Consider the following 27,816-nt stretch of genomic DNA (forward strand, 5'->3'; position numbering starts at 1 on the left):
GCAAATCTGCCCTTTTGGTGGAGGCGCGAGCCTTTGCTCAGTTCATGAACTCACCTTTCATCTCCCACACAACGGGCTGTCTAAACCCTGACTGGAGGATTAAATGTTCGCCCAAACAACTCGTCTCCATGGGGGAGGATTGTGTGGGAGGACAGGGATGATGGGATGAACGGATGGATGGAAAGGAAAATGCAAGGTAGGTAGAAGGGGTTGAAGGCAATGAGGGAGGCGCTTGATGCATGGAGGAAAAGCAGGAGTCGCTGCCTGCGAGGAGGACGGGGATGGTAGAGCGATGAGGAGCATGTCACACAAACGATGGGGCAGGGAGGTTACTGGGGTTGATCTTTGCCATGAAAGAGAGGAAGAGGAGGAGAACTGAAAACGTTTGCGTTTAGATGCATGCAGTGACATGCTAGCAACACGTTTGTCTGCCTCAGTAACGATGAACAACACCACACGTCAAAACGGAGGCTGCTCAACGCAAAAACCCGCGAGGTCCTCACCAGAAAAGATGAGTTTCTCCTTCATGACGTTGACATCTCGACTGGACGTCCTGACCGAGGCGCTCAGCATGATCTGCTCAGGGTTGTAGCTGCGCATGCCGCTCATCCGATACCTGTGGAGGTCAGGCGGAGTCAGATTTCCCAGCGCATTACAATCTGCTCACACAAATGTGTGTGGGTGGAGATCATCGCTGAAGGGACTGCTATAGGGTCTGTATCATTGACTGTATATGAGAACTGGACAGAGTGACCCCTGCCCCCTAGCGTTCCAAACAGGAAGTACCCGCTGGTTCCGAGCCAAAATCCCATAGACGTCTATAGAGCAATAAACACCGTTTTGTTTTATATTCTAACTATATTTATGTGATGTGTGCTGTTGACCTTTGACCAGGTCACCCTAGCAAGAGAGATCTTGATCTCCGTGGGTTAAACAAAGATGAAATAAAAAAATAGCTCTTTATTTCTCTATCCAAGTCTATGGAAGTTTGGTTTCTTGGAGCCGTCAATTCCTTCATATCTGGAACGCCAAGGGGGGGAGGGGTCACTCAGTCCAGTTCTCATATACAGTCACCGGGAAGATTAAGGTCATGTTGAGCTTTTCTAGGTCAAATACACACTTCATACTAATTTAGAGAAGTTGAGTCGATGCCATTTTGTCCCGAATGTTCCTCAAATGGTCCGTGGTCAGAAAGTTGAAGGGGACTTTCGTTAGCCAAAACACTTCATACTTTGGTGCCTCCAAACCAATTAGACAAACAATGACTTCCTGTGAGGGCCTGTAAATCCACTAAGCCATTTTTACGTTCATCAGCAGAACTAAAGACTTTGTTCTGTCCTCTGGACTCCAAGCGCAGCTCCGTTGAGCTGCGGAGCGTCCCTGTAGCCAGAGTTCGACTGATTTGGTTTCCTGTGTGGAAAGTCTTAATGAAATGAAGTCTACTGCTTTCAGAACAGCTGTAACTAAAACACTGAGGCTGTTAGGAGCAGAAAGGATTTAATGAGTCCACTTCCATGGGAGCTAATCTTATGGCGACTTTCCCCATGAGTGCAGACTCACGATTCACTTTGCTCTTTCAGTCATTCCCCTTAATGATACAGATGATTAATTTGAAGCCCCCTCGTCCCTCTGTGCACTGTGCGTCACTACATTTTGTGTATTTATTTCATTTTGGGTAAAAAGTGATACAAAAAGACTTTTTTTCTCTCAAGAGAAGACGAGGAGAAACACCACCGAAGAAACACAGATGAGGAAAACAAAAATAGATGTTTTGAACATTGGAGAGAAAGGATTATGAATCTTAATTGACCGGAGCAAAGAAAAAGAAAAAAAGGGGGAGTGGGGAGGCTAAAAAGGTGAGAGAACACAAACGCATGGAGAGAAATAGAGGATTTTGGGTTCAGCAGGGGTGACCCAGTTACCTGATTATGTGATAGCTGAGAGAAGATGCCAGAATGCAGCAGAGGAGGAGGAGGAGGAGGAGGAGGAGGAGAGCATGCACACCGGGCAGAGGAGAAGGGTGGAAAAGATAGAAAAGGACAAAAGGAGGAGGGAGAAAGAAAAAGAGGTCAGTTTGGAAGCCAGCAGGAGTCACAAAGAAGAGGACAGAAAGATCTCTCCAGCCCAGGGAAGACGGGAGGACAGGCCGTCTGTCTGCCGGGTCGCCAAACGGAAACACTGGAAGAGTGCAAAGTGTTCGACTAGGAAGAAACATAAACGTCTTCACTAGGACGAGGAGAAATCTAAAACACACACAAATCTACTTCAGTTTCTGTAATCTGTCAAATATTTGCTTTATGGGTCACCAGAAAAGAACACGTCAGCTGCAACCCTGTTGTTAGTCGAGACGCTGGAGGACAAAAGTCTGATGAGAACATTGAATCAGATTCAGTCGTGAAGGGGCCTTCTGGGTAAGAGACGTTTCTGTTTCCATCACATGCCTAAAAAGTAACGGGCAGATTTTTTATAGATGAAGATCTGTGCCAGACACTCCTGTTTTCACTGCGTCTGGTTTCAGATCAGCATTTGTACAAAAATAAAGGCTGGTTTTGTTTGCTGCAGCGCCCAACAGTCTAAACTCATACAAGCCTTCATTTGCGATAAGCGGCCAGGGCCCCGACACCCTCGAGCTGTTGCCGTTACGGAGCTGGCATTTACCCCTTAGGGTGGGGGAACTGTAAAGGATTTGCACTTACTTCTGTAAAATAAATATTCCTACAATAACAGCAAAGGAGATGAGGTCTGCAGACACCCACATCAGGCAGTATTCATTTGGTCTCTGAAAATACAAAAACATACAAGTCAGCAGAGGGGAAAGTAGCAGAGATCCTCCACTGGGGGGAGCTGGTGCACCCCTACATCACTGTCACAGGCCCCAACTGAGGAAAACCAGAACCACATTATTTTTGATGATACTATTCTGTCTCCTAAGGGTCTCGACATGAAGCATCAGCTCTAAAGTCATAGTGACAGTCTAATAAACTCTGTCTGAACTGTACAGCCGGAGACCAAGAGTCCAGTTTTCCTGCAGAGGCCCCGTATGGAGGGACATATGGGGACACTGGGCGCCATCCTGCTTAGTCTGAGGCCGGGAAACAGCCAACAATCTCCTCTGAGGAACAACAAAAGCAGCAGGTAGGAAGGAGCTGAGGTGTCATCTTTGCAGAATCACTTTAAATGTAGGATTTTAGAATCCAGAACAATATTGGACAGAAAAAAAATAAAAACGACAAATATTGATATCAGATACGACTGGATTACATCTGTTTAAATTGAACAATTAATGAATGTAAAGCCATCTGTTGCTGAGCAGAAATGCTCCGGGGTGTTTGAGAAAATGTATTTATTTAAAGTCTCACTGCGATCCTCTTTAGTTAGCGTTTCCTGTGGTCTTTTAATTATGATTAAGCCATGTGTAGCCAAAATAAATTAAAAAAACAGTCGTTTTCTAGAACATAGTTTCTGCAGAGCGGCAGGAGTTCATCAGAAATTCCCCTTACTCCACACTGTTGGTGAGGAGTAAGCCCGCCCCCATTTCCCATCATCCCTTTGTTTACGCTCTCTCCTGCTCGCTCTTTACAACCCCAAGCTAACATTGGTCGGGCTACAAAAATGGCGACCAGTATTTATGCTCTTCGTCCGTCCAGTTTTGATGCCCATTCCAGGTCAGACGAGGTCAACAAAGACGAACACGGATCCGTTCGTCTATAAGGAAATGCTGGGATGAATGGTCTTCTATGGGTCAGCTTCATGTCAGACTTTATAAACGCTGAGAAACCGTACAGTGTTAGTCGTCTGAATCAGTTAGAAATAAAACAAATAAGATTGGTTTCCATGAAAGGTAGTCCTCCTCACCATGAGCCAACTTGGGTAAGGCACCTTTTTGAGGACATGCGGGGCCTCAGAGGAGACTGCGGACACTCCGCTGCACCACAGCACCGAGTACAGCCATGGATCATTGACAGTGTAGAGGGTGAGGTCAATGTGAGATTGTGAGAAGTTCCTGAAGATAGACACACAAACAAATAAAGATCAGAGCATCAGCCTGCATCTACAAGGACGCGGTCATAACTGAGCTGGCTTCTAACCAACTAAAAAACATCAGACACGTTTAACGTTGACATTTCTATGTCAGAACGAAAACAGTCACATTCTTGATTCTACCTTATTTCTGACTAAATCTGCATCTACAACATGTGAGGCTGAACCCTTCATGGAGGCTGTGGACTGGTGCAGAGCAGGAACGATGCTAGGAGTCGCATAAACGATGAAAGAACATGTTCTTGAGGCTGCGGGGTGAGGGTTCAAATCTGACAATGCAGTTGGAGATGGAAAGAACCCAATCTGACACACTTAGATTAAATGCCATCTTTTAAAGAATGTTCCAATCGTAGTGTGCAAGAAATCCCCACGGCAAATCTCACTAGTGTCTTTGTAGGCGGGACACCTGACCTCCTGCTGCCTCCAGCGTTGCATTCGTCTCTTTTGGAGCTCCATAAAAATGCTGCATGAACTTCAAATGCAATCATGCTTAAAATCTAATACCTCAACTAACTAACTTAAACATGAGGCTTGACTAAATGTATTTAATTCGATAAAGAAGGAAATGTGATTGTTGAAGTAGGTTTTGCTAAATAAACAGAATCTAAAATATAAACTCACTATATTACCAGAAGTGTTGGCTCACCCATCACTAAGATCAGAATCAGGTCTCCTGATCTCTTGACCCGGCCAAACGTGTATAAAATCAAGCACCAACATAAATATCATGTCCTTATTAATAACAAATGGAAATAACTGTATAAATTTTCTTTTTTTTTACTTGGCATCCAAATCCCTTGCATTCATGCATGTATAATAACATACTGTATTCAAGCCAGTTTAGTAAAAAGTACTTTTAGATAAAAGGGATCAAACGAGCTTAAATTTCATCTGCCGGTAAATGGCTTTATTGTTTGAAATAATAAAACATGGAAAGTTATTTGAAAGATAAAAAAGTCTGAATTATTTTTTTTTTCTTGCAGCAAAGGCCGATGCTTTGCAGATTTGGAAACTGTCCTAACAGATGAACCGCTTCACTGCTAAGCTCTACACACGACTTCAAAGCGACACAGATTAAAGTTGTCCTCATCGAAAAGAGAAACCTCATCATTTTCATCCTGTGACCAGAACTCCACATAAGGGAAATGTACACATGATTAACTAGTAACTATTAGGAAAATGTCTCAGTTCTCTGCATTCTGAAGACACAAAAAAGCAAATAAACAATTTTTTATCAACTAAAACTGGGTTCCAAATGTAAATACACAATCAGAAATGAAAGCGCCTTCCCGCTGAAGGCTCAGCAGCACAAGCGCACATGTACGGCTGATACGGCATGACATTGTAATGAGGCCACACCTGACTTCGTTTGTGCTGACTCTGTTGTATCTCAGCAGCATCCTGCTGACGTCAGACTGCTGCAGACTTTGAAGACTGCATTTCACCAGTGATGTCTGGATCAGGCCAGGCGCTTGCTGCCTCACTTCAGCCCTTTGCTCATCAGTAGTCCACATCACCTGATTGCAGCAAAAACAGACACATTTTATATTTGTCTACTTTTCATTAAAAAAAACAACAACAACATAAAGGAACACAATGCAGAGGATTTCCCTCATTGTAGCACATTTACCAGGCGTTGAGGTATCCCAGACTGCTGCACTACTTTCAGCGTATCATTGATCCAGCTGTGGTGGTGGGGGTGATCCGGGGGGGGTCTCTGCAGTCGGAAAACCACAGAGCTGTTGGTAATGGAGGCCAGCTTTAGAAGTTCCTCCAGGCTGCACACACTCTGGTTGGCGATCTTTGTCTTCTCGGATGAGGACAGGCTGGGAACCGTCCAGAAGGGGTCGTCCTGAAACCAGCCGGCAGGGAAAATAGGTCACGGTTGTTTTTAACTGCCGTGTAATTACTGGCTGTTCTGAGATGGCTTTGAATTAGTCAGAACAGAGGATAACATTTTGGTTGGAACACACAGGGATTTCAGGAACTGCCAAAAACGACAAACAAACAACTTCAGCAGAGGAGAAATAAACAACAAACACTTCATCAGGACTACTTAGAACAGAACATTGAGGTTTTGTTTTTTTTTTGTTTTTTTTGGGGGGGGGGGTCATCTTAAAATGAATGAAAAACCATACTATGAATTTGAAAAACAAAATTGAAAAAAGGTTTAAACTCAAAAAGTACACATTGTAAACCAGAAGGAACTATTGAAAAGTTGAACATAATATTGAAAATTAAAAAAAAAAGGGCTTGAAAGAACTATTAAAAAATTGAAAAATAATAATTAAGACGGTCACCAAATACTTTTTTGTCCTGGTGCTCCCTCTTTGCTTTCAGTTCTCTATTTCGGTTCAATTCAGTTTTCCTGCTGAGCTGATCCCGTTTTTACGTGGGGGCAGGGTTTTAAGCTGATTGGCTACCAGGTCATGATTTCCCATGTACTGACGAGGATTCCTCACTACCATTTTCTCAGACAGACATGAACATTTGTACAATTGTCTTTCTTGTTTAAATTCTCAAGAATGAAAACAAGAATCTAACCACGATGAAGATTTCTGTAACATTGGCTAGCTGAATGTGCCGGCGTAGGTACCATAACCATTTGGCCTGCAATAACCGTTCGGGGTCCTTTCGACTGAGGGTAACGTCACACTACGGCAGTGCTTCTCAGGGGAGCGCGCCCCCCGGGGTACCGCAATGCAATGCCAGGGGGGGCGCGCAGTAGTGGCGGTTTTAGGTAATACTGGCAAATGTCCGGGGTGCAAATTTACGGGTGGTGGTGGTGACAGCAGCTCAGTGCTTGGAAAAAAATCTGTGCCACTATAGGTTTACTATCATCTGTTATATCACAGAGTTAGTATCAGCCTGAAACTGAACTGCCATTCCTGCAGTTGGTTCATGTGTGTGAGAAGGAGAGGGGAGGGGTAGTGGGTCAGGCTGCGAGGTGGAACGCGCACGCGGAGAGCTGCCTCTGTTGCGCAACACCTGGATCATGGCATGCCTTTAGGTGACTCAGCTCATGCGAATAATGTCATTCTTTATTAACTATTGTAGACATTTTGATGACGCGTCTTTATTTTCCATCAATTTATTCTTTGTCTTTCTGTCGTTTAGTTGGTGTCAGACAGAAATACAGCAGGTAATGCAGGAAAACAGCTGCACTTTGAGATCATAAATAAACAATCCATCATGTAGAAAAAAATCAGCACAGTGTTTTTATCTATTTCTTCAGACTATACCGGTAAATATATTGATGCTGCTGTGTCAATGTTTCAGATCAATTTACATTTAATATTATTTATTGATTGACTTATTTTTTGCAGCATCAAATGGTTCAGTTGGTCAAAATGTTTCTAGTTTAAATAAGGACTGACAGATTTTTTTTTATTTCAGGCACTTTTAGGTTCTTTTCTGTTTTAGACTAGAACAGAGTTTCTGTGTGGCTAAATAAAGTTAGTATTTATTGAAAGTGGATTTTTATTGCTTTTTTCTTATGTTAATGTTAAAAGATACAACTTTAGGTATACTTACACAATTTTTATAGATACTAACCTAATATATTGTCACCGCGTGACTGTGTGTGTGTGTAGGGGGGGGGAAACCTTTTCTTTTTCCTAGGAGGGGCCTGGCAAAATATAATTGAGAAGCACTACACTACAGTAGCCCCACTAGGACAAACTACGTAGCGTGGAGATCTGCTCGGGCTCTATATATTTTCATTTCACGTTTCCTTTTCTAACCCAAAGTTCTTTTCCCTTAGAATTACGTCTGACATTCTTCTTTGTAGTGTTTATAGAGAGATTTTGCCACAACCCACTTAGTAAAAACATATGTGGCTGTTAGAATGAACCTGCTGCTCCACAGAGTGAACCGTATCTCTGATCAGAGCAGCTGGAGTCTCGTAGCTTTGTGTTTGTAGGGAAGGTGCTTTGTTATAGTGTTCGGTCCGGAGAAGCGTTTGGACCGCAGTCCGTTCAGCTGCAATGCACTTAATAATAATCACAATAATAAAAGCATGTTTAGAAGAAAATCTCACTCTATGTCGGAGCTGTTTGTTTACAACAGACTTCATAATATCTTCGTTTATGGTAGTATAGCAAATTGTCCAGACCAATCACTGTCTGACCTGCATCGGACCAACGGACAGCTAATCACATAATGTGACGTCAGCACTAGTCCAAGGACCCAGAACGGTTGTTGCAGCCAAATGGTTAATCATCTTTTTTTCATGTTTTTTAACGAGTTATTCAGTGTATAAACTGACTAGTCAAAGCACGTGTAAACAAAAGCACGTGGTGCCCGCTGGCCCCCACCTCAAACTTTTGACAGATTCTCCTGAACCCGCCTTCAGTGGTAGGGGTGTGGTCTTTGAACATGCTCACTCCTGATTGGCAACAGTAGTTGCCATAGAGACTTATCACTGTCATAAGTTTGTCTGTCACTGTCGCATTTTCAACATCACAACTAAAATCTGTTTTCAACAGTATTTTTTTTCTGCTCCTGATTTACAATGATTTGAATGAAGAAATACTCAGAAATGCAATTTTATTACATATGTAAAGTCCCAGAGGTACTTTAAATGGAAGTACCTTTAGGAACCACTCCCCAGCATTGAGCTGCTGCAGATCGGTCCAGTTGAAAGATGATGCGTTGAGTGTTTGCCTCTCTGGAAAAACCTTTTCCACATCTGTGGTCCTCCGGAGATCGAGATCGTGCATTAGGAAGGGCACGCCATCAACACTAGTGATTGATAGGGAAAGAAATGAATTACGCTGAGGAGTTACAGTAGTTAACCCTTCAAAAGAAGAAGAATTTTGATTCTTTTATTCTTAAAAAGGACTTAAAAAAAGCTCAAATTATGTTCTGAAAGTGAAAGAAAGTGCAGCCATTGGATTCTTTGAAAATTTGGGTTTTCTTAAGGTTCACACCAACACGCCATCCGGCAAGCAGCTACAAGTAAACCTGTTCATTTGATTTGACTTTCAAATGTTCAACCACAAAATGAAACTAAACATTTGAATGATAAATACTCTCAGAATGCCTTCGTTAACACAAGAATGAATACCTTTTGATTGGATGCTCTCCTCAGGCACTAAACACCATTCGATCCGTTTTTCGTTTCTTTTTTCCTGATGAATTTACTCAGCCCTACCAGGAGCTCGTCGTCTCAGCTACACACTATAGTCTGGCTTCAGGTTCACTGCTGTATGAAAAATGAACAAAACCTGTCGTACTTGTCAATACGCAGCACTAATCAATGTCACACAAATGCCGGATCATTTCCCTTCAGCATAAAGCTGCACTGTTCCTCCACCCATCTGGTGCTGCAGACGCCAAACATTAAATATCTGCAGCGAAAGCTGAAAGAAATAAACCGTCTGCACTTTTTTCTGCTGGATGGAGAAGTTTTGGTTACATCAAGTTGATAGATAAAGAGAGATAGAGAGATGGATAAATAAATCCCAGAAATACAGCTTAGAGGAGAAATGTTTAAAAAGTAGCAGCAGCTGGACAAGGGAAAAAACTAGTATGATTTCATCAACATTTTCAACAATGTGATATAAATGACAGGGATCTATACAAGTTATTGTATTTAGCTGTGGTGAAATAAATGCCAAAATCATTCAGTCGCTTGTGTCATCAAGCAGAAAAAAGACGTGTTAGTTATGTTTTCTACTCTGCTGTCCGTACAATACCATTAAGCCACCATGAGCTTAAGGTCCCACTTCAAACTTTTGATCCATTATGAAAGGGTTTCCGCTGGTCTTTCATTAGGCTGTTTTTATCCAAAATTAAAAGAAAACAAAACTGTATCGTTTATTAGAGCAGTTTCTGCATAGCTGCAATCATTTGTTTACACTTCTCGCACTAGCTTACAGCCCCTCGCACCCCAAACAGAACATTAGCAGTGCAACAAAAACGGCAAGCAATATTTGAGGTATCCATTGGTACAGTTCAGATCCAGATTCCAGCTGAGACGAGGAAAACAAAGACGTACATAGATCTATTTTTCTTCAAGTGGATTCATCAGAATGCAGCGGAGCAGGGAGCTTGTGGCCCACCCACCGCATTTTCTACCTCACAACTACAGCAGTTTGTCATCTGCTCTGAGTCACAACTATTTGAAGAAGAAAAAGAAACTCAATACAATTTATAAAAAAATGTATACATGTTAGAAACACCAAAACAACTTTCTATCAGAGTGGGTCCTTAAGAGCTTTACCTTTCCAAAGTCCTATTGTTCTTTACACACCAGTAAAGGGATAAACAGACTTTGAATTGGTGATTAGCTTACCGACAGGAGGCATTGTTTGAATAAAGAAATGACACGATGAATGGAATGTCACGACTTTGGTAAAAGTTGGATTAAAGTAAACCAGCTGTACTGATTTGGTATCATTCATTCACTCATCTTCTTCCATTTGTCCCTTTTGGGGTCACGGGGCTGCTGGAGCCTATCCCAGACACTTATGGGCGAAGGCGGGGGACACTCTGGACAGGTCGCCAGTCTGTCGCAGGTGATTTGGTATAATTTGCAAAAATAAATGTAGATCCAAATCTCAAGACTTATTTCAAACTGAAACTTTTGAGAATGCCATAAACAAGCTGAACCGTGTCACCTTTACCCGCACTTTGAAATGCGTTTCCTCTGTTGCTGGTGGAAAGCTACCCTGACGGTTTCTGTGCAAATCAGATTCCAGATTTTTCCACACTTCTTTCTGGTAGAGGTTGCAACGTTATGTTGGAATGTGGCTGAACTCCAGGTTTGATTGGTTTGTTGTTCACCTGTCCGCACATACCGTCAGGGCTCGCCGCAGTGAATCAGCTTTTACTGATTCACACGTGGTTTGGCAATATTTTTTACACCTGATGCCCTTCCTCAATCAGTCAATACTTTATTGTCCCGTGAGGGAAATTTGTCTGGGGCTGAGGTTTCCACAGCTACAACATAAATAACACAACAGAATAAACATACACAACGAGACAACACCCACAAAAATAACAACCAGAGACACTTGCTCTAGACTTGACCGTTTACCGTTTGTTCAGCAGTCTTATGAACGATGGAACGAACAAGTTCTTATATCTGTTGGTTTTATATTTGGCTGCTCTGAAGCGTCGTCCGGATGGTAAGATTCAAAGTCAGAAAACAGAATATGAGATGGATCACTGATGATTTTATGAGATAGACATGTCAAAGAACACTCAACAATTTGCTGCAAAGCTGGAAGTAGGCGTGTACCTATGACCTTCATAGCTGTTTCTACCCTGTGTTCCAACCAATCTCATTTTGTTTTGAACAGACAAACTGCCAAACCCGACACACAGAGAGCAGCGGATGATACTTTCAAGTACAAATGTGAAAAACGTCCACATGATTTTGCTACGGACACCAAAGAGCCTCAGATGTCGTAAAGAGTGCGTCCTTTGTGCCAGACAGGCACAGAGAGAGTCAGTGTCAGCGTTCCACATGTACACCCAGGTATGTAAAGGATGTGACCGTTTCTATGGTATTGTTGTTAATGGTGTCAGGGCTGTGTGCTCTCCCCTCCCTGTATTTTATCCGGGCTGGGGACGGCACAGGGGGACCCTGTGGATACATAGTCCGGCAGTACTATGAAGGGTCTTAAGGGACCCACACTGGATGAAACTCATTGCACTCTCTCAGGTTTCCAGCCCTACACCCAACCAACAGAGCCATCCTGCTGATATTCCAGGTTTGATTGGATTCATTTAAGCAATTTTCAGCAATACAACAGAGGAAAAGACAACAAAAAATATTAAGGACGTTAATTCCAAAATTGCTTAAAAAAATAGTAAAAAATAATACAATCCATTTTTGAAATATTTGTCCTTATACATACAGTACAAGGCATTTCCATTTTTGGCAAACCATGCATCTATTTACAGTCCAATCTTAGAACAGGCACATTCATAGACACAAATGACTTAATATTTAGAATTTGTTCATTTAAAAATCAATTTATCTTGCTATAAAACAGTTGGGGTGATGTTGTTTGGAAATGAAATGTGGGCTGTCATCACAACTGTCCCATGCAACCACCCAAAACACTCAGTAAATGTGTAAACCTGTTTACGCATAAAACACAATCCTGCACTACCAAGAAATGGAAATCCATGACGCTATAAACATGCAACTCTGAAACGCAAACTTGCACGCAGCAGCAATAAGCAACACTCCCTACCAGTACACTGTAACTCATCTCACCCCTACACATGCATGAGTACACATTTATGGCCACTGCCCATCACAGTCATTTACGTTTCCATGCGTGCCGCTTTCTCCTCCTCTTTAACTTCAACCTTTCAGCTCCAGTTATGTTAGCAACCATCTACAGACTGCTGGGAGACTGGTCCATTCCTGCATCACGTAGGTCTATTCAAGCAGTGGTTTAATGGAAATGATATACAACCGTTAACTAATGACCTTTAACCAACAGAGCCATTAGAGCGCAGTTTAAACAGACAATTTTGAACAGTTTTGTAATGTAGTCTTGCATGACATCTATGCTGCAGACTTCAGTTGTTTCATGAAACCAAAGGGAGTGCATAACTCGGGTTTCACTGTCCTGCATTGATCCTGTGTGTGTGTGTGTGTGTGTGTGTGTGTGTGCGTGTGTGTGTGTGTGTACCTAATTGTAACATCTGTTTCAAATCCTGTGACGTTCATCTGTAGAGATCGATGGAAAGACCAGAATGTGTTTTCTGGAGCAATCTGTCAAAAGAGGAAAAAAACACAACACAATGACGACATTTTAATAAACGTATTAAGGTTTATGTAGCTAAAAGCAGTGTTTATCTACACACAAAGGAATGTACTAACTGAGAAAGGCCAGTGCCATGGATTTCCCTTTAACCCAAGTGAACACCAGGATCAATACTAAAACATCATGTACTAGAATAGAATCTTTCTCTGAGAGCCTGTGAGTCAAGCCTCTGGCAGGGGAGGGGGGGGGCATTGTGGGATATGAATGCCAAAAAAAAAATCAATACATAGAGGTTGTGGGAAACTTATTCCTGAAATGTGACACTCTTTTTTCCCAGGGTTCTTTTTTATTTATTTATTTTTTTTGCACAGCCCCTGCTAATTTTGGATTCCAGTGAGAGGATCGATTTTTGGCAGAGTTACAACAAACTGGAGGGGTGGGCTCTTAGTCATCTGGGTAACTGCTTTGAAGTGTTGCATAACTCCTAACAAAATGTTGTAACAAGCACCTATATGTTTCTGCAGCTACCTAATCTGCTTGGAGAATATCTACTGCCACGTAAAATGTAATTATGCCTTTTTAATAATACGTAATCAAGACGCTACATTTTAAAAATGAAAGATTATAGATTATTGTATTTGTAACATGTTTTTGTGGTATTTATGTATTAAGAAAATTAGGCTTAGAATTGTATTTCTGAGTATTGCTGTGTTCAAGTGACTGTGAATCAGGAGCTAATAAAAAAAATGCATCGATGAAGAGTTTGTTAGTGACTCTGTGTAAGCTTGCAGGGGCGCGCGTAAACAGAGAGCTCTCAGAAACAGGGGCGGTGGTGTGTGTGTATGTGTGGGGGGGCAGGGTATCTGTAGGCCCTTTGTTATAAACAGTCTTAATTAAAAGACCACTGGGAATGCTTGTAAAATAGATCAAAAGATGATTGGAGTGGGTCTCTGATAGGTTCTAGTAAAATTTATGGCTTTAAACAAACACTAACTGTGGGTGGATCTCTTAAAAGCCAGAATTAGACAAATAAAAAAAGATTGGTTTGAAAAAAACAAGAAATATAAAATGATGGCATCAATTTGCATTTTCATATCTTGTAAGTTCCATACAATGACTCACCATGGGTGCTCCCCGCTGGCCGATAACATCAGGGCGGGGCCTCAGGGTGCTAGGATCCATGATACATGGGGAGGTAATGTACAAAGGCACCACATAGAGCCCTAGTAACACACTGAGGTATAGTAGCATGACCACCACCTGGAACACTGGGAGAGGACATAGAGCAACAACAGTAATAAAGTTTTTATCTTCTGAAAAGGTTGGCTTGTTTCTGTAAGGCAGAGAGCTTTGATAATCTATGTGATAAAATTGGTCAAAGGTTCCATAACATATATGATCAAGGTGAAAGACACTACAATTCACAGGCAGAAAACAATTAATAGATTTGATCTTTTGCAAATAAAGGTTTGGAACAAGTCCTCAAATAGTTTCAGATGCTTTTTGAATGATGTTTAAGCTTTATCAACAAGCCATGTGGGTTTGTTTTTTTTACAGTATTTTCCTAAAAGCTATTGCCTATTTTCTTTTTTCTTCCTTTTTTTGCTTTAGCAAACCCGAATGCTCCAAAGCAGAAACTGACGGACCCCCTGCAGTCACAGACACGCCGACACCTGCTGATGTTTAGGTACTTTAGGCTCATCGGGTTGGCAGCACCAGGAGGATTCTTACTCTTTCAAACACTGAAGAAGGTCAAAGCCTTTTTTCTACAACTTCTGCATTGCTATTTTAATCCACCCTCATTGACAGGCACATTGTTAATAGGTCATCTAATAAATGTGCAAACATTATCAAGCTTCAATGTGTGTTAGAGATGTGTCCAATACTACGGTGGCCCTGAAATGCAAATCATATCAACAAATTCCCTAACGCAAAAGAAGAAATTAAAGATCCCTAGAAGGAAATAACAAGGAAACAATGTTACATTTTAGAAGTCGAAACTAAATGCACGTCTCTCTTTCTAATAATAATGCAGATACACAACACTTTTCTACAAAAATGGCTTTGTTAGGCGTACACATAGCCAGTCATTGGGTGGAACCACCGTGAACGCAACACCACTGCTGTCAGAGGCCAAGAACTCCCTTGATTCACCCCTGAGTAAATGAAGGTTACTGCCTGTGAGTGTGGACACCCACACATGCACACACCTACACTCAAACCACACAAAGAATGTGCTGTTTTTCCCCCTAAAGGTCAGCTCCCGGGTGGGGCTGAGAAGACCTCATCCATCCACACACTTGCTCTTATGTCTGATATTCTCATGCAGCTCTGCATTACAGCAACATCAAAAGGGTGTTTTTTCCACACACATCCCACAGTATTAGATTGATCCCATACCATTCGAGAACAGATGGGTGTTCCTCTTCTTTAGGGTAACTTACAGTTGTGAAAAAAAAAGACAAAACCTTCTGCTGTCTAGATAAAAGCTAAAGGATGCTACAATCTCAGAGCTACTCCAGCACACAGGGAAAGATGAGTTTAGAGTTAAACTCTACACTCTCAGAGCTAAAATAAGTCCTTGACTGAAAGAAAGATTGAGTACAACCTTACACTAGGCTAGAGGAATGTTTGTTATCTCTGACATCCATGGTGGAAATCTTGACCTCCATCTACAGCCTGTTAATCATTCACAGTTTCTGCATGGTGTGTACATGTCCTGTGGCGGACACCTACTTGATGTAAACAAAGGTTGTTCGTGTAGCAGAAACCGCCATACCTGGTTTTTCGGCTCGGGCCACTTGTCCCGCCACGATCCACGAGAGAGCTGTGACTGCCGCAAGAGCCCCCATGTGCAAAAATGGACCTGTGGCCTGGAGGGGAACACGAGGTTGACAGACACCAGGAAAAATGGGAAGTTGGTGAATGGAAGATAACAAAAAGAGGAGCTGACAGAAGGTTATCCAACTTCCATCCCATTCAGAAATTATAGCTCTATAACTATTCAACTGTAATAGCCTCACTATTAACAAACTCTTAAATATTGTTGACATTTGAGACAAAAGGGTTGTCGTTAAATCACTAAATATGTAAAAGTCAACAGCAATTCTGCACATAATATTCTGTGTTTTTTGGGGGGGATTTTACTGTAAAACTACTCACAAAAAAGTTATTTTGATATGATCTTTGTGCAAAAATCTTTGTATGTAAAATAAAGTATGTACAGGCTTACTATGTGTAAAGAAAAACTACAGATTGCCTCCATCTTGAGCACAAAAAAACATTTAAATGTCATTTACTTAAACAAAGCAAAGATCAGCCATAAAGTTGACACGTCCAGGACCGTTGGGGAGATTTTTCAAGGTTTCTGACCTGCAGGGAGATGGGGACGATATCCCACTCTTGCTCCCAGGTTTGGTTTACAGAAATCACCCCGACAACGGTGGTGAGCAGAGCAGCAGCTACTCCTATCTGTGTACACAGAGAGGGAAAAAAAAGAATAAGTACATCAACTTAATAGAGAGAGAGAGAGACTGTAAACTGCTTAAGAACCGTAGAAAAGTTCCCATTCTCTACACTATTTTGCTTGTAACCGAATGAAAGAGGTCTTTCTTCTGAAAATGTTTAAAACCTTTAGCAAAGATACAGCTTTTCCTGAGTCCTCTAAGTGGAGTGTTACCTTGTGGAGCCAGTGCAAATTCAGCTGCTGACCAAGTGCTATGTGGCAAAGTGCTAAAATCTGCAAAGAACACAAAACACAACACCCGATTAAAGGACAAGACTACCTGGCATTTATGCTCCTGAGGAATTTTCATGACCAACGTGTGCAACCCTTTGGTGTGTTGTGAGACTGACCATTAAAAACGCAACGTAGGTGAAGCCTGCAGCAGTGGTGGCCAGAATGGGAACAGTGCCATCGCTCCACTCCCCAGAGCGGTTGTATAACAGCCTGAAGAAAGATTTACAGGTTTACTCCAGGTCTGACAAAAGCCATTTCCTTCACATCAATCAATCTACCCTGAACGTCTTCAATAAGCAGTTTTTAAACAGTCTAAAAAAATATATATATATTCTATTCCGTTTTCTAGCACACAGTCTCTGCAGAGCAGCGGTAGTTGGTTAGAAAATCCCTTCTGAGCAGTGGGCAGGACTGTTGGAGCAGAGCAACCGCGCTCTCCCTTCCCCTCCCCATTGCTGAGAGCTCTCTGTTTGCAAACGCTCCCGCTTACTTACAGCCCTTCACAACCCCAACCCAACATTAACAGTGCAACAAGATTGGCGAGCAATATCAGGGCCAACCAGTCATAAAGTTTAGATCCAGATTCCAGCTCAGGCGAGGAAAACAAAGTCGTCCATGGATCCATTTGTCTGACAGTGGATGCATCAGAATGGAGCGGAGCAGGGAGCTTGTGTGTTTTCTAAATCACAAATGAAGACCATCGTTTTATCTACTCCAGATTCACAACAGTTTAAATAAAAAAATACTCAGAAATGCAATCTTCAGCTAATTTTTTTAAAATCCCAGGAGAACATGTTAATAAAACAACACAATTTTCATCAGAGTGGGTCTTTGAGACACATTGTGATTTTAGTACAATTTATTTTTCAGAGTGACTGAAAACTACAAAGTACTGGTATTCTTGCAGTAAAGGAGCAAGTAAAAAATCAAGTACCTGCAGGTTCAAAAGCGTCAGATTAGTTGGTTCAGTTCAATTCAATTCAGTTTTATTTGTATAGCCCAAATTTACAACAACAGTCGTCTCGATGGGCTTCGTATCGGCAATTAAAAAAGTAAAACACAAAATCAAAAGGATCATGAATACATAGACTTCAATAGGAAAATACTAAATTGAACTCACAAACCGACTAAGCTAAACTGGCATCCCTGTCCTTAGACTCTCCTTCGCGGTGAGGAAAAACTCCTAAAAAAAACAGATTCCAGAAAAAAAACGAAGAAACCTTGGTTGTTGGAGAATGCAGAGGACACGTGCCCTAAACAGATTCATGATATTCATGTCTACATGGCAAACCACAGAGCACAGACCTCTATCCTGGTGAATGTGTCTGTATGGAAATAGGAGCTATAGATGTATATCAAAAATAAAACATTAAAAACATCGGCCTGGATTTAAGAGCCATTTTAATTTTCCCCAACCCCCCTACACAAATACATTTACAATACCCTGAGCTATAATGTTCAAACGTGTAGCACTGCATGTATAAATAGCTCCCCAGCAAGAGACCGTACTATTAATCACATGTGAAGCTTAATCAGTAGTTCCAGTGGCGCAGAGCCACTGGGGGGTTCACTTAGTGCTTTTGATCTGCAGAGGGGTGGGGGCACTTTACAAATACACAACAAGAACATGCAACATTAGGAGATCTGATGTTATTTCTGTGGTTATCTGATGGATGCCTGGAGCACAAAACAGGAACACAACGTTCTTACTATTTCAAAAAATAAGAAGTGACACGTCATCTAGCAGCTAAACGAAACAAAAACGATTTCTCTGCACAAAAAAATATACACAAACATAAGAAACCTTCCAGAATAAAAGCATCAGTGGTAATGTGGGGAACAGAGAAGTATGTAAGAAAGAGGGAAAATACCACAAGGAGAGAGTAACATTCGATTCATTTAAGCAGGAAGGGAAAAAACGTGCAAGTGTGTTACATTAAATAATTAAAACGATAAAATTAAAATAAAATAAACCTCTACAACACCAAACTGTCTTCACTCTGGTTCTGTACATTGAAAAAATACTATTAGAAAAGCCTTACTGTGGCTTATCATGTGAACCATGACCACATCAGTCATAAAAGCACATTTTTATTAAACAATATATTTCAGTGTCTAAAAACATTAACGGTTAAAAAAGGGACATTTTTAGGTAGAAATATTGACGTTTATCATAACTATCAACGGAGTTTGAATCACATCTAAGATTAACATTAACACACATTGCTGTTGTCTTGATAACAAAATAACAATTCAAAAAAAAAGAACCTGTGAATGTGGTTTAATTTTTTTTAGGCGTCTGTCACTCAAGTATAAATTTCCTCTCTTTGATAGTACAGTTTGGATTTTTAGAGAAATAAACGCCGCTGTATTTACATCGGTTTACCAAATTTCTGTTTTACTTGTGCTTGTTTTGTGTATTTTGTTATGAGGGGCTTATTTATTTACTTTTTGCATCCTTGTTTGCTATCACGTACAACACCTTGAGCCGTTTCTTCACATGAAAGGTGCTATAGAACTAAAATTAATTTGAATTTGAATCTGCAGAACCTCCTTTAAACCAGAGAACACGACCAAAAGACTGAAAATGTACAATTGAGGGATGGAAAACTGACATTTTTGTCTTTAAACAAACATATTTACTTTATTTTTTTAATTTTTAATTTATTATTGAATAATAAGAGATGTTGCATAAACACCTTAGACACACATTTGATGACGTCTTTGCAAAGTTCAATGGCGATTTCATCATGGTTGATGTTGCAGTTATTAAATGAGGCAAAAAGCATAAGCTTGTATTTGTGCTCCAGTAACTGTCAGGCTGGAGAAGTGCAGGACAGGAAATGTTGGATAAGTTATGTAACGTAATCTGTAAAGGGGTGGGTGGTCTCTGCTTAGATTAGGCCGGAGAGCAGATTAAACTTGCAATTTACAAATCAACAAGCAGCCAAGTGCAGTAGGTTTAGAATGTACACAGTCACAGTGAGACTCTACGCGTCTTTTCATTTAATCTCAGAAGAAGGAGAAAGAGTGACTGAATACTCACCAGTTAAACTCATTGTAGTCATTATGCGCCTCCCACCAAAAGTAGAACCAGACCAGCAGCAGACAGAAGGTGAAGAGGAGGATGAAAGACCACAGCAGCTCCCACTGTTGAGAGAGCACACAAATACAATGAGGTTATCCCTGCAATGATACAGTCAAAACCAAAAACATGGCAGGTGCATTGAACTCCTCCTTCCAAAAAACCTCAGTGAATCTGACTGGACTTTAGAGAGCAGCTGAAACTTTTCAAAATCCTCTCAGGGACCAAGAAAAGTTTTGAGCGAACCTTACATAAACTAACTTTCAGCAGGAGTCAATATGAAAACTGACCTCTGCACAAAAGTATTCCCTTATCCACTTTGCTCATTATTAAGGAATAGCTTAATGACGTCACAGGCACACAGACTCGTTACCCTTTTCATCTCTCGTGCACTTTTGCACCACCATAAAAGTTAAGTAGACTACATCTTCAAACCCCAGACAGCAGACATACTTGGAATGAAATAAGTATGCTGACATGCTTACCGTCATTTTTCTGTGCACTTAAACAACTCTGTTAAATTCTAGACGGGAGCTGTTCTGACATTAGAAAAAAAAAATTAGATACATTTGTTGTTACTACGAGATATGCATTTATAAGTACCATGTTGACGGTTGTGTCAAGATAAAGCCTGTGTGTATTCACAACAAAACAGGGTGAATGCCCCGTTGCTAGGCGCCATGGGACAGATCATTATCACCATGAACAGCTAACACGTCGTCCACATTTTAGCTGTCAGTTACCAATTCTGCAGGTTGTCCCACTAAAAAAGACTAGAGGTCTGTAATGTTCAACACAGGATCACTTCAACTTTGAGAAATTGGATGTAAAAAAAGAAAAATCCAGGAAATCACACTCTATGATATATTAAGAATTTAGTTGCTTAATGGTGGAGAAAATATTTACCTCATACAAAAATGCAAAAATTCTCTCCCCCTCAGACCAGCCACTTCCTCTTAGGAGGCCTCACCTGGTGAGGTACAAATGACATGAGAACAGGGAAGGAAAAGCCCAGAACTACATGGGGGAACAGATTAATGACCCCAAGAAAGCTGGGCCCACAGAACCAAAGGTTACTATTGTTTGCACTTTCCACCTTTGTGGATCTAAATCCATGAGGAATGGTCTCCCTGCTTAAGCCAGCACATGTCCAGGCCCATAGAAAGTTCTCCAGAGACAATCTGGATGATCCAGAGGAGGATTGGGAGAATGTCATGTGATCACATGAGACCAAAATGGAATTCTGTGGGTATAAATGCCACTTGCTGTGTTTGGAGGAAGAATTCAGAGTTGCATCCTAGGGATGCCATGACATTTGTGAAGCATGGGGGTGGAAACATCATGCTTTGGGGCTACCAATCTGCAGAGGGACCAGGAGAATGGATATGTTTTAGGGAAAGGATGAATGGGGCCATGTATGGTGAGATTTTGAGCAAAGACCTCCTACCAGAAAGAGCATTGAAGATTAAACATGGCTGGAGCTTCTAGCCTGACACTGAGGGCATACACATCGACCAGGCAACTAAGGAGTGGCAACGTAAAAAAATAAAGCCTTTCAAGGTTCTGATGTGGCCTCGCCAGTCTCTGGACATCAATACAACAGAGGGAGTTGAAAGTCTGTGTTGCTCAGCAACAGCCCTAAAACACCATAGCTCTTGAGGAGATCGCATGGAAGAATGACCAAAACACCAGTCGTACAGGAAACACTTGACCTTTGTCATTGCTAACCAGGGTCACCGTACACAGTAGGTGTATAACCAAATAGTTATTTTCTACCCCATTAGAAAAATATATTCTTAAAAAATCAAAACAATGTGATTCTATTTTTCCTTTCCGTCTCTCACAGTAAAAGTGCGTCTATGATGAACATTACAGACCTCGTCAGTTTTGTGGTACAAAATGCAGTGAAATACTTTTTTGCGCTTCAGCAAAGTGACAGAGTGTCCAACTCAGTCACCAAGTGAACAAAACACCTTTTTAATATAATTTTGAAAGAGAAAAAGTCCATTTTTTTAAAGAGGCATACCAAACACAAACTGACAAAAAGTCCTGTCAATAAAGGTATTTGTGGACATTTTTGGTATGTCAACAACTTAGACTGGAAAAACTGAAAAACTCAGTGGAATGATGTTGTTCACCTTCCAGCGTATCCCTTCAGGTGGTTTGGCAGAGATGTTTGTGCCGGATGCCCTTCCGGACACAACTCTGTATTTTATCCAGGCTGGGGACCGACACAGGGGGAACCCGGACTAGAGGCTCCCTTGTGGCTACATAGTTAGGCGGTTAATTGAAAGGTCTTGCCTAGGGACCCACAATGGATAAAGTCACAAATAGCTGTCCTGTACCGGCAGCATTTAATTTTCTGACAAGGCGACCATCATTGGCTCCGATGGGGTGTGTGTGGGGCACATGAACAGTATTGGCATGACTGATGCGGGAGCTCTAAGCTTGGTTCCCATGGCCTGCAATGGTTACCTGGAAACACCTGGGACACCTGACCTTGCTGCTCAGAGGAAACATTGTTCTGTCCCTTCTCTCAATCCCCCTCCCCCCTCCCTTCTTTCCTCTGGATAATGGTGGATGGAACTGGAGAGCTATGACATTGCAGGTAATCGGGTCAATATTGTATCTTTTTACCACCAACAGTAACATTGCTAACATGATAGCCAAGTGTTAGAATAAAACTCCATTTACGTCTAAGAAAATTCATTTCCTGTAGCTGCTGGTTTAGCAGCGCAGCTCTTGACGTGGCTTGGCTTGTTCTGATGGCGTCACATTATCTTTCTGCACGGCTGGCAGTTCATTTGGTATTTTATCTATTAATATTTGGACTCGAGACCAAATGGCATGGACTGACGGAGCAACAAGAGGAATCGATCCGAAGGCCAGGACCTTTGGGCGTTAATCCGGAGATCACGCTTTCGTCTGACCCTGCACACTTCAATCCCTGAGAAAATGACAGAACCTCAAGTCTTCAAAGCTATTGAATTATATTTAATTTGATAACAAGTCACATAATGGTGTTAAACTGCACATAATTGAAAAATATTGCAACCATTATAATATAACAACCACTGTTTTTTCCCCTCATTTACTCTAAATCATGTACAGTTGCAATAAAAAACGATTAAATGTGTTTCAAAATGACTGCAAGGATTATGCTCAGCATAATGAAAACGAAAACAAAAAGGAGATCAGAAGACAAATAAATGCTAATGTAATATTGATAGCAAATATCATTGTGGCAGGGGATCAATAAGGGCTCATTATCACTGCTGCATTTTCAGGAATTGGACATTTGACTTTAGGATTTAATTTGATTTAGTAACATTTTTCCCCAAAAATGTTTCAAAGGTTGTTTCTTACTTAAAAAAAAACATTTAAAAATGGATATACAAGGGGAATTTTGATCCCTGGGTTTTTATACCCGGTAGGTTAAGATGAATTTAAATCAAATCATCGGCTTTTAAACTTAGCACTACAGGAAAAGGTATTCTGTCCTAGAAAAGGAAAATATTATAATCAAGAACCCCCATTCTGTTGTGACAAAACTGCACTATTATGAGAGATAAAAGTAATAAATGATAATGCAGTTAATACACTTGCATATTAATAATTAACAATAATTAAATAGATCAAAAAGAAGTTCAAAGAAGAACATTTTGTTAAAAGTGAGCCTCGTTTTAGAAGAGCTGTTGTATGTTCATCAATACTCATAATTCAGATGTATTTGTAGAAACAAACTGCAATAATAATAAGAGGCTACATTTCCTGTTATTTATTTCCCTACATGTACTAAAAAATGTTAGAAATAAAGACTGTGACCTTCAAATGAAAACACTAAGCAGAAATACTTCTACTCTGCACCTCTGCACCGCAAACATGCAAACACTTCCACCGTATTTAGAGTTATCGGTCAAGTCTTAATACCATTGACGTCTAATTTAAACCTTTTTGTTACTTCGACATTTTTAATGAGTTTTTCCTCTTTTACCTGTGAGAGTTTTACCTTCTGGATCTAATAGTAAGTTTGGATTGATTGAATGCAGGGCAGCACATGTTTGATTTGATTAAATCATTTCTGTTTGAATCAGATTAGATTAGGTCACTTTAAAAGGACTTCTTCACATCTCAGTTTTTTTACTCTTTAACACCACAAATACGATTGCTTTGGCATGAAAAGGTAGCAGAAAGTCTGTAGTTATTCTTTAAATGATTGCTTCATCTGAAGAAAAATTATATTTTATTACATCTTCATGCAGCAGCTGTGCAACAGACACAGACGGAATTCCATTCAGTGGACGGTTATTTACACGATATTAGAAAATATATTAAAGCTGAGCAGAGGAGCTGTGAACCCCAACAATACAGGAGACAATAAAAGCATCAATTTAATAACACGATAATAACTTTACCTTTCCTTTGTGACTGAACTTGGATTCAGCGGCTCAGCAGAACAGTGCAGCGGGTTTTTATTGAGGCAGCAAACATTGCAGTTATTAGAGAAGCTACATTGAACTGCATCTGTCTGCAGCAACATCCTTGTGAGTGTGAAGGCTTAAGAATTCCTGAAAACTCTGCCTGAAGGAACAAGACTTCTCCGTTTAACAGTAGGTTTAGATAGTTTTAATTAAATATAGGAATCTCAAAGTTCAGGCACAGTGAGAACTAATGCATTCTAAATGTCTGCCTTCTGTTTTTGTCTTTTGATATTTTTCTATAAGATTTAATTCTCACATGTCTCTTTGGCTCCAACTTCACTGAGCTTAGGAAGTTGGTCACTTGACGTTATGAAGCATGTCCAGGTAAGTCGCACAGCGAGAAGGCCCTGGTTCAAATCTTGGCTGGGAGCTTTCTGTGTGGGTTTTGCATGTTTTCCCCATGCATGTGTGGGTTTTGCTCCAGTTTGCTTCCACAGTCCAAATACATCCTTTAAATCGTTCCCTAGGGTTAGGCCTGCACAATAAATCACTACTTTATTGTTATTGCCCAAGTCCGTTATTGCAAGCTGTGCAATACACATATCGCAAAACTCAGCGAACGTTGCAATAAATTGTTGCCCTAAATGTGCTAAAACATTCTTATGGCAGCTTGAAGTATTTAATGAATCAATTAAATCCATTCATGCATTTGACGAATCGGATAGAGCTCTTTCTATTAGATGTTCGCCTCCTATGTAGACGAGGGTCATTTGGAGTGTAATTTAAGTTATGCTGACTTGTATTTAAAATAAACTGTTATGTTTTTTTTTATTGTTTTAATATTTATTCATGTATCGCAACTTATATCGTCATCGCAATATTGATCACTAATATCATATCGTGCAACCCTTTTTAGTGTGAATTGTAGAACGAATAAGAGCGTGTGGCCCTGTGACAGACGGGTAACCTGTCCAGGGTATACCCTGCTTTTGCCTAACACTAGCTGGGATAGGCTCCAGCAACCTCGTGACCACAAAAGGGATTAAGCTGGTTTTGAAAAGAGATAAATGGAAAAAGTCAGAGTTGAGACATGTAGAAGTGGGGAGTGAGGGTAACCTGATTCTCTATACACAAACTGTAAACACACCATTATAAATCAAAGCTTTTTAACAAGCATCCCAAAATGCAAGCAGGAATCTCAACCAACAGTCTAAGGGAACCATTGCCACCAAAATAAGATATTAAATAAAGAAAACCTGAAAGACAAAACATCATGTTAACATATAGATAATCGCACAGCTGTAATGCTATGGCTGGGACAGCTATGAGCCAGCAGCTGACAAACATCACAACAGTTAACCACACAATGTTATCTTTGACGTTTTCTTGAGAAAAATATTTCTTCCAGTCAAAACAGCTGAATGGTCCAAAGGGATCAGTCTTTGGTAATCTATGCCATCAAACTGCAGCTACCATACTCTCTGCTGAGTGCAGCAGCAGTTAAAGAGACGTTCAGAGCGCTGTTCAGCATAAAAACGCAACAAATGAGTCTGAGTGATGCGGCCCAGAAGCCAGTTTGATCCCAATGCGCCTCTCCTCCTCCCAATGCGCCTCTCAGACGTCTCCTGACGTCTGATGAGTTGACAGACCTGTCATCCCTCACAATGGAGCTCATTTTATACTACGAAATGGGGAAAATTAGTTAGTTTCTATGGATTTGATGAGACTTGCTAACAAATTAGTCCAAAAGGGATGAATGAATTGGATATTTTCAGAATAAAACCTTCGTAAAACTGAAAGTGGAATTTAAAAATCTACTTTTGCTTTTCACAACCTACTTCTATAATGGTATTATCCCAATTTATTAAAAATAAGGATTTCTTTCTTCAGGTAAGGACAATTTTTTCTATTTTCAGAGGGACATTTAGTAAGACAGAAGAACATCTGTCCCCTGATACTTGCAGTGATGTCTTTTCTTACTCAATGTTATTCCTGGAAGACATGTCAGTTAAGTTTCTTTTTGTGTTTTTAGGCTTTCCAAACCAGAGAGGCTTAAAAAAACCCATTATCACATGTATGCTTCTCTTCCAAAATGATGTATTTTGTGACGACAAAGCGAGTTATCATTAAAAAAAAAGTCTATTTTGGGCCTGAGCCTTTGAGAAATATACTCCCTAAAGTTGGTTACTCTGGTTACCATCACTTTGTCAACCAACAATTTAATGAGGAGTGATAAAGTGCTATGATCTGGTCACAAAGCCTCATGGTTCATCATTGTAGTATTGGACGGCAAAGTATTCCTTTTTTGTTGGTTGGCAGTTGAAACTAGAGCATATTTTATACTGAACACTCTCCACACAAATCCTTTGTACCATCCAGTATATGCCTCGTGGTTTCATAGTTTCTAGTGGGGCACTTTGTTCTTGAACTGGCGGCTTAAGATAGAAAAGGGAAAGCCTTTAGCTGTCAGGCTGTATATTCACTCAACCTTAAAGACTATTCTTCAACTTTTTAAAAAAAGAAAAAAAACAATTAATGGTAAGGTCTGGTTGAGCAACTCTTTCCTGTAACTCCACTTATCTTGCTAATGGACTAAGCTGCCAAGGTCCCATGATGCATTGGGAAGCTTTGTTCACTCTGCTCTTTTCACTTTCCCTGTATGTATAACTCATTTTAATGTCATTTACTTGTAGTCTCCCCCTTAAGAACCCAGGGCCTTTTATTTTAATGTTTCAGTTTCTCCATCTCCTCATGGACAGTATTAATTAATTCTTTTCAATTTTTGGTTTTTACCTTAACAATTTCCCTCATAAAATATGAAAAATAGTAATGAATTGAATGTTGAATAATTTCAAGGAAATTGAATGTGCATTCTTCAGTATTGTCTTTTTAACAGTGAGATTTTTAAGAAGATGCAACTGGATTCTGCAAATCAAAATGTTTAAGGCCAACTACACACTGTTGCACACGTATTAGTTTGCATGCAAAAGCACACGTAGAATGCCAAGATTACCCCCTTTGTTGGTTTCTGAAGGCGACACAAGAGTGTAGAGTCTGCAGGAAAATAATTCCATATAAAATCAACTCCACTACCCTCCACACGTCTTTAGTATAAAATTCAATTTAAAAAAAATTCCACAAAGCCTCGTCTACGTTTTTATTAACAGTCTCAAATGCATTTATATACATATTCATTCAGATAATAATTCACATTTTAGTTTCCTAAAGTTCAGCCCACTGTTGTTTTTCCAAATCCAAATAATCCAAAGGGAACATTATTAGAACATAGTAGCTCACTGGATGGTCACATGACTTTGCTAAATTCAAAGTGTTTCCACACATTGGACTGGAAGGATGGTTGATCAGTTTTTGATGACATCATGTGTGTGTTGTCTGCTGTGATGTCACCTGGTTGTTTTTATTTTTTAATTTTACAACTATTGTCTGTTTCAAAGGTTTCTGCTGCTGTACAGTATGGTATAACCTACTGTCTCAATCCAAACGGTATTTACCAAAATAAATAATAATTTATTTCCATTTGAAATGATTTATATTGGTAGAGTTCGATTTGATTAAATATCAACTTGAATCAGACAGATCAATTTGATCGGGTAAATCAATTCATGAATTAATCATTATACCCCCAATCTGCATTTACTGCTATTAAAATATTATGTTGATGTAACTTGATAGATTATAAGCATAAACAAAAATCTCCTTTGATATTTGACTGCCCAGTTAAACTGTTCCTCTAAACAAAAACCAAATACAGGCCATCTTATGGAGTAAACATCTCTA

At 40.3% G+C, this 27,816-nt stretch overlaps 1 protein-coding gene across 5 annotated transcripts in view; it reads right to left on the reverse strand.

Annotated features, from left to right (window-relative positions):
- LOC101156185 (glycerophosphodiester phosphodiesterase domain-containing protein 5) overlaps positions 1 to 27,816 on the reverse strand; it is a 49,904-nt gene that overhangs the window by 970 nt on the left and 21,118 nt on the right. The window contains exons 3-17 of one of the 5 annotated variants that reach the window (XR_909905.3): positions 19,559 to 19,662; positions 16,629 to 16,722; positions 16,453 to 16,512; positions 16,146 to 16,244; positions 15,553 to 15,646; positions 13,896 to 14,041; positions 12,699 to 12,781; positions 8,634 to 8,784; positions 5,672 to 5,893; positions 5,401 to 5,558; positions 3,856 to 4,003; positions 2,697 to 2,779; positions 1,923 to 1,937; positions 504 to 616; positions 55 to 343 (exon numbers count right to left, since the gene is read on the reverse strand). Coding sequence is in view for 2 of the 5 variants with exons in the window: in XM_004075928.4 (XP_004075976.2) it covers positions 504 to 616; positions 1,923 to 1,937; positions 2,697 to 2,779; positions 3,856 to 4,003; positions 5,401 to 5,558; positions 5,672 to 5,893; positions 8,634 to 8,784; positions 12,699 to 12,781; positions 13,896 to 14,041; positions 15,553 to 15,646; positions 16,146 to 16,244; positions 16,453 to 16,512; positions 16,629 to 16,722; positions 19,559 to 19,662 (1,570 nt within the window). In the remaining 3 variants the exon portion in view is untranslated. The remainder of the gene's footprint in view (positions 1 to 54; positions 344 to 503; positions 617 to 1,922; positions 1,938 to 2,696; positions 2,780 to 3,855; positions 4,004 to 5,400; positions 5,559 to 5,671; positions 5,894 to 8,633; positions 8,785 to 12,698; positions 12,782 to 13,895; positions 14,042 to 15,552; positions 15,647 to 16,145; positions 16,245 to 16,452; positions 16,513 to 16,628; positions 16,723 to 19,558; positions 19,663 to 27,816) is intronic. The other 4 variants (XR_002291580.2, XM_004075928.4, XR_002291581.2 and 1 more) reach the window with 4 other exon arrangements.

The sequence above is a fragment of the Oryzias latipes genome, chromosome 13 (assembly GCF_002234675.1).
Source record: "Oryzias latipes chromosome 13, ASM223467v1".
Classification (NCBI taxonomy): Eukaryota; Metazoa; Chordata; class Actinopteri; order Beloniformes; family Adrianichthyidae; genus Oryzias; species Oryzias latipes.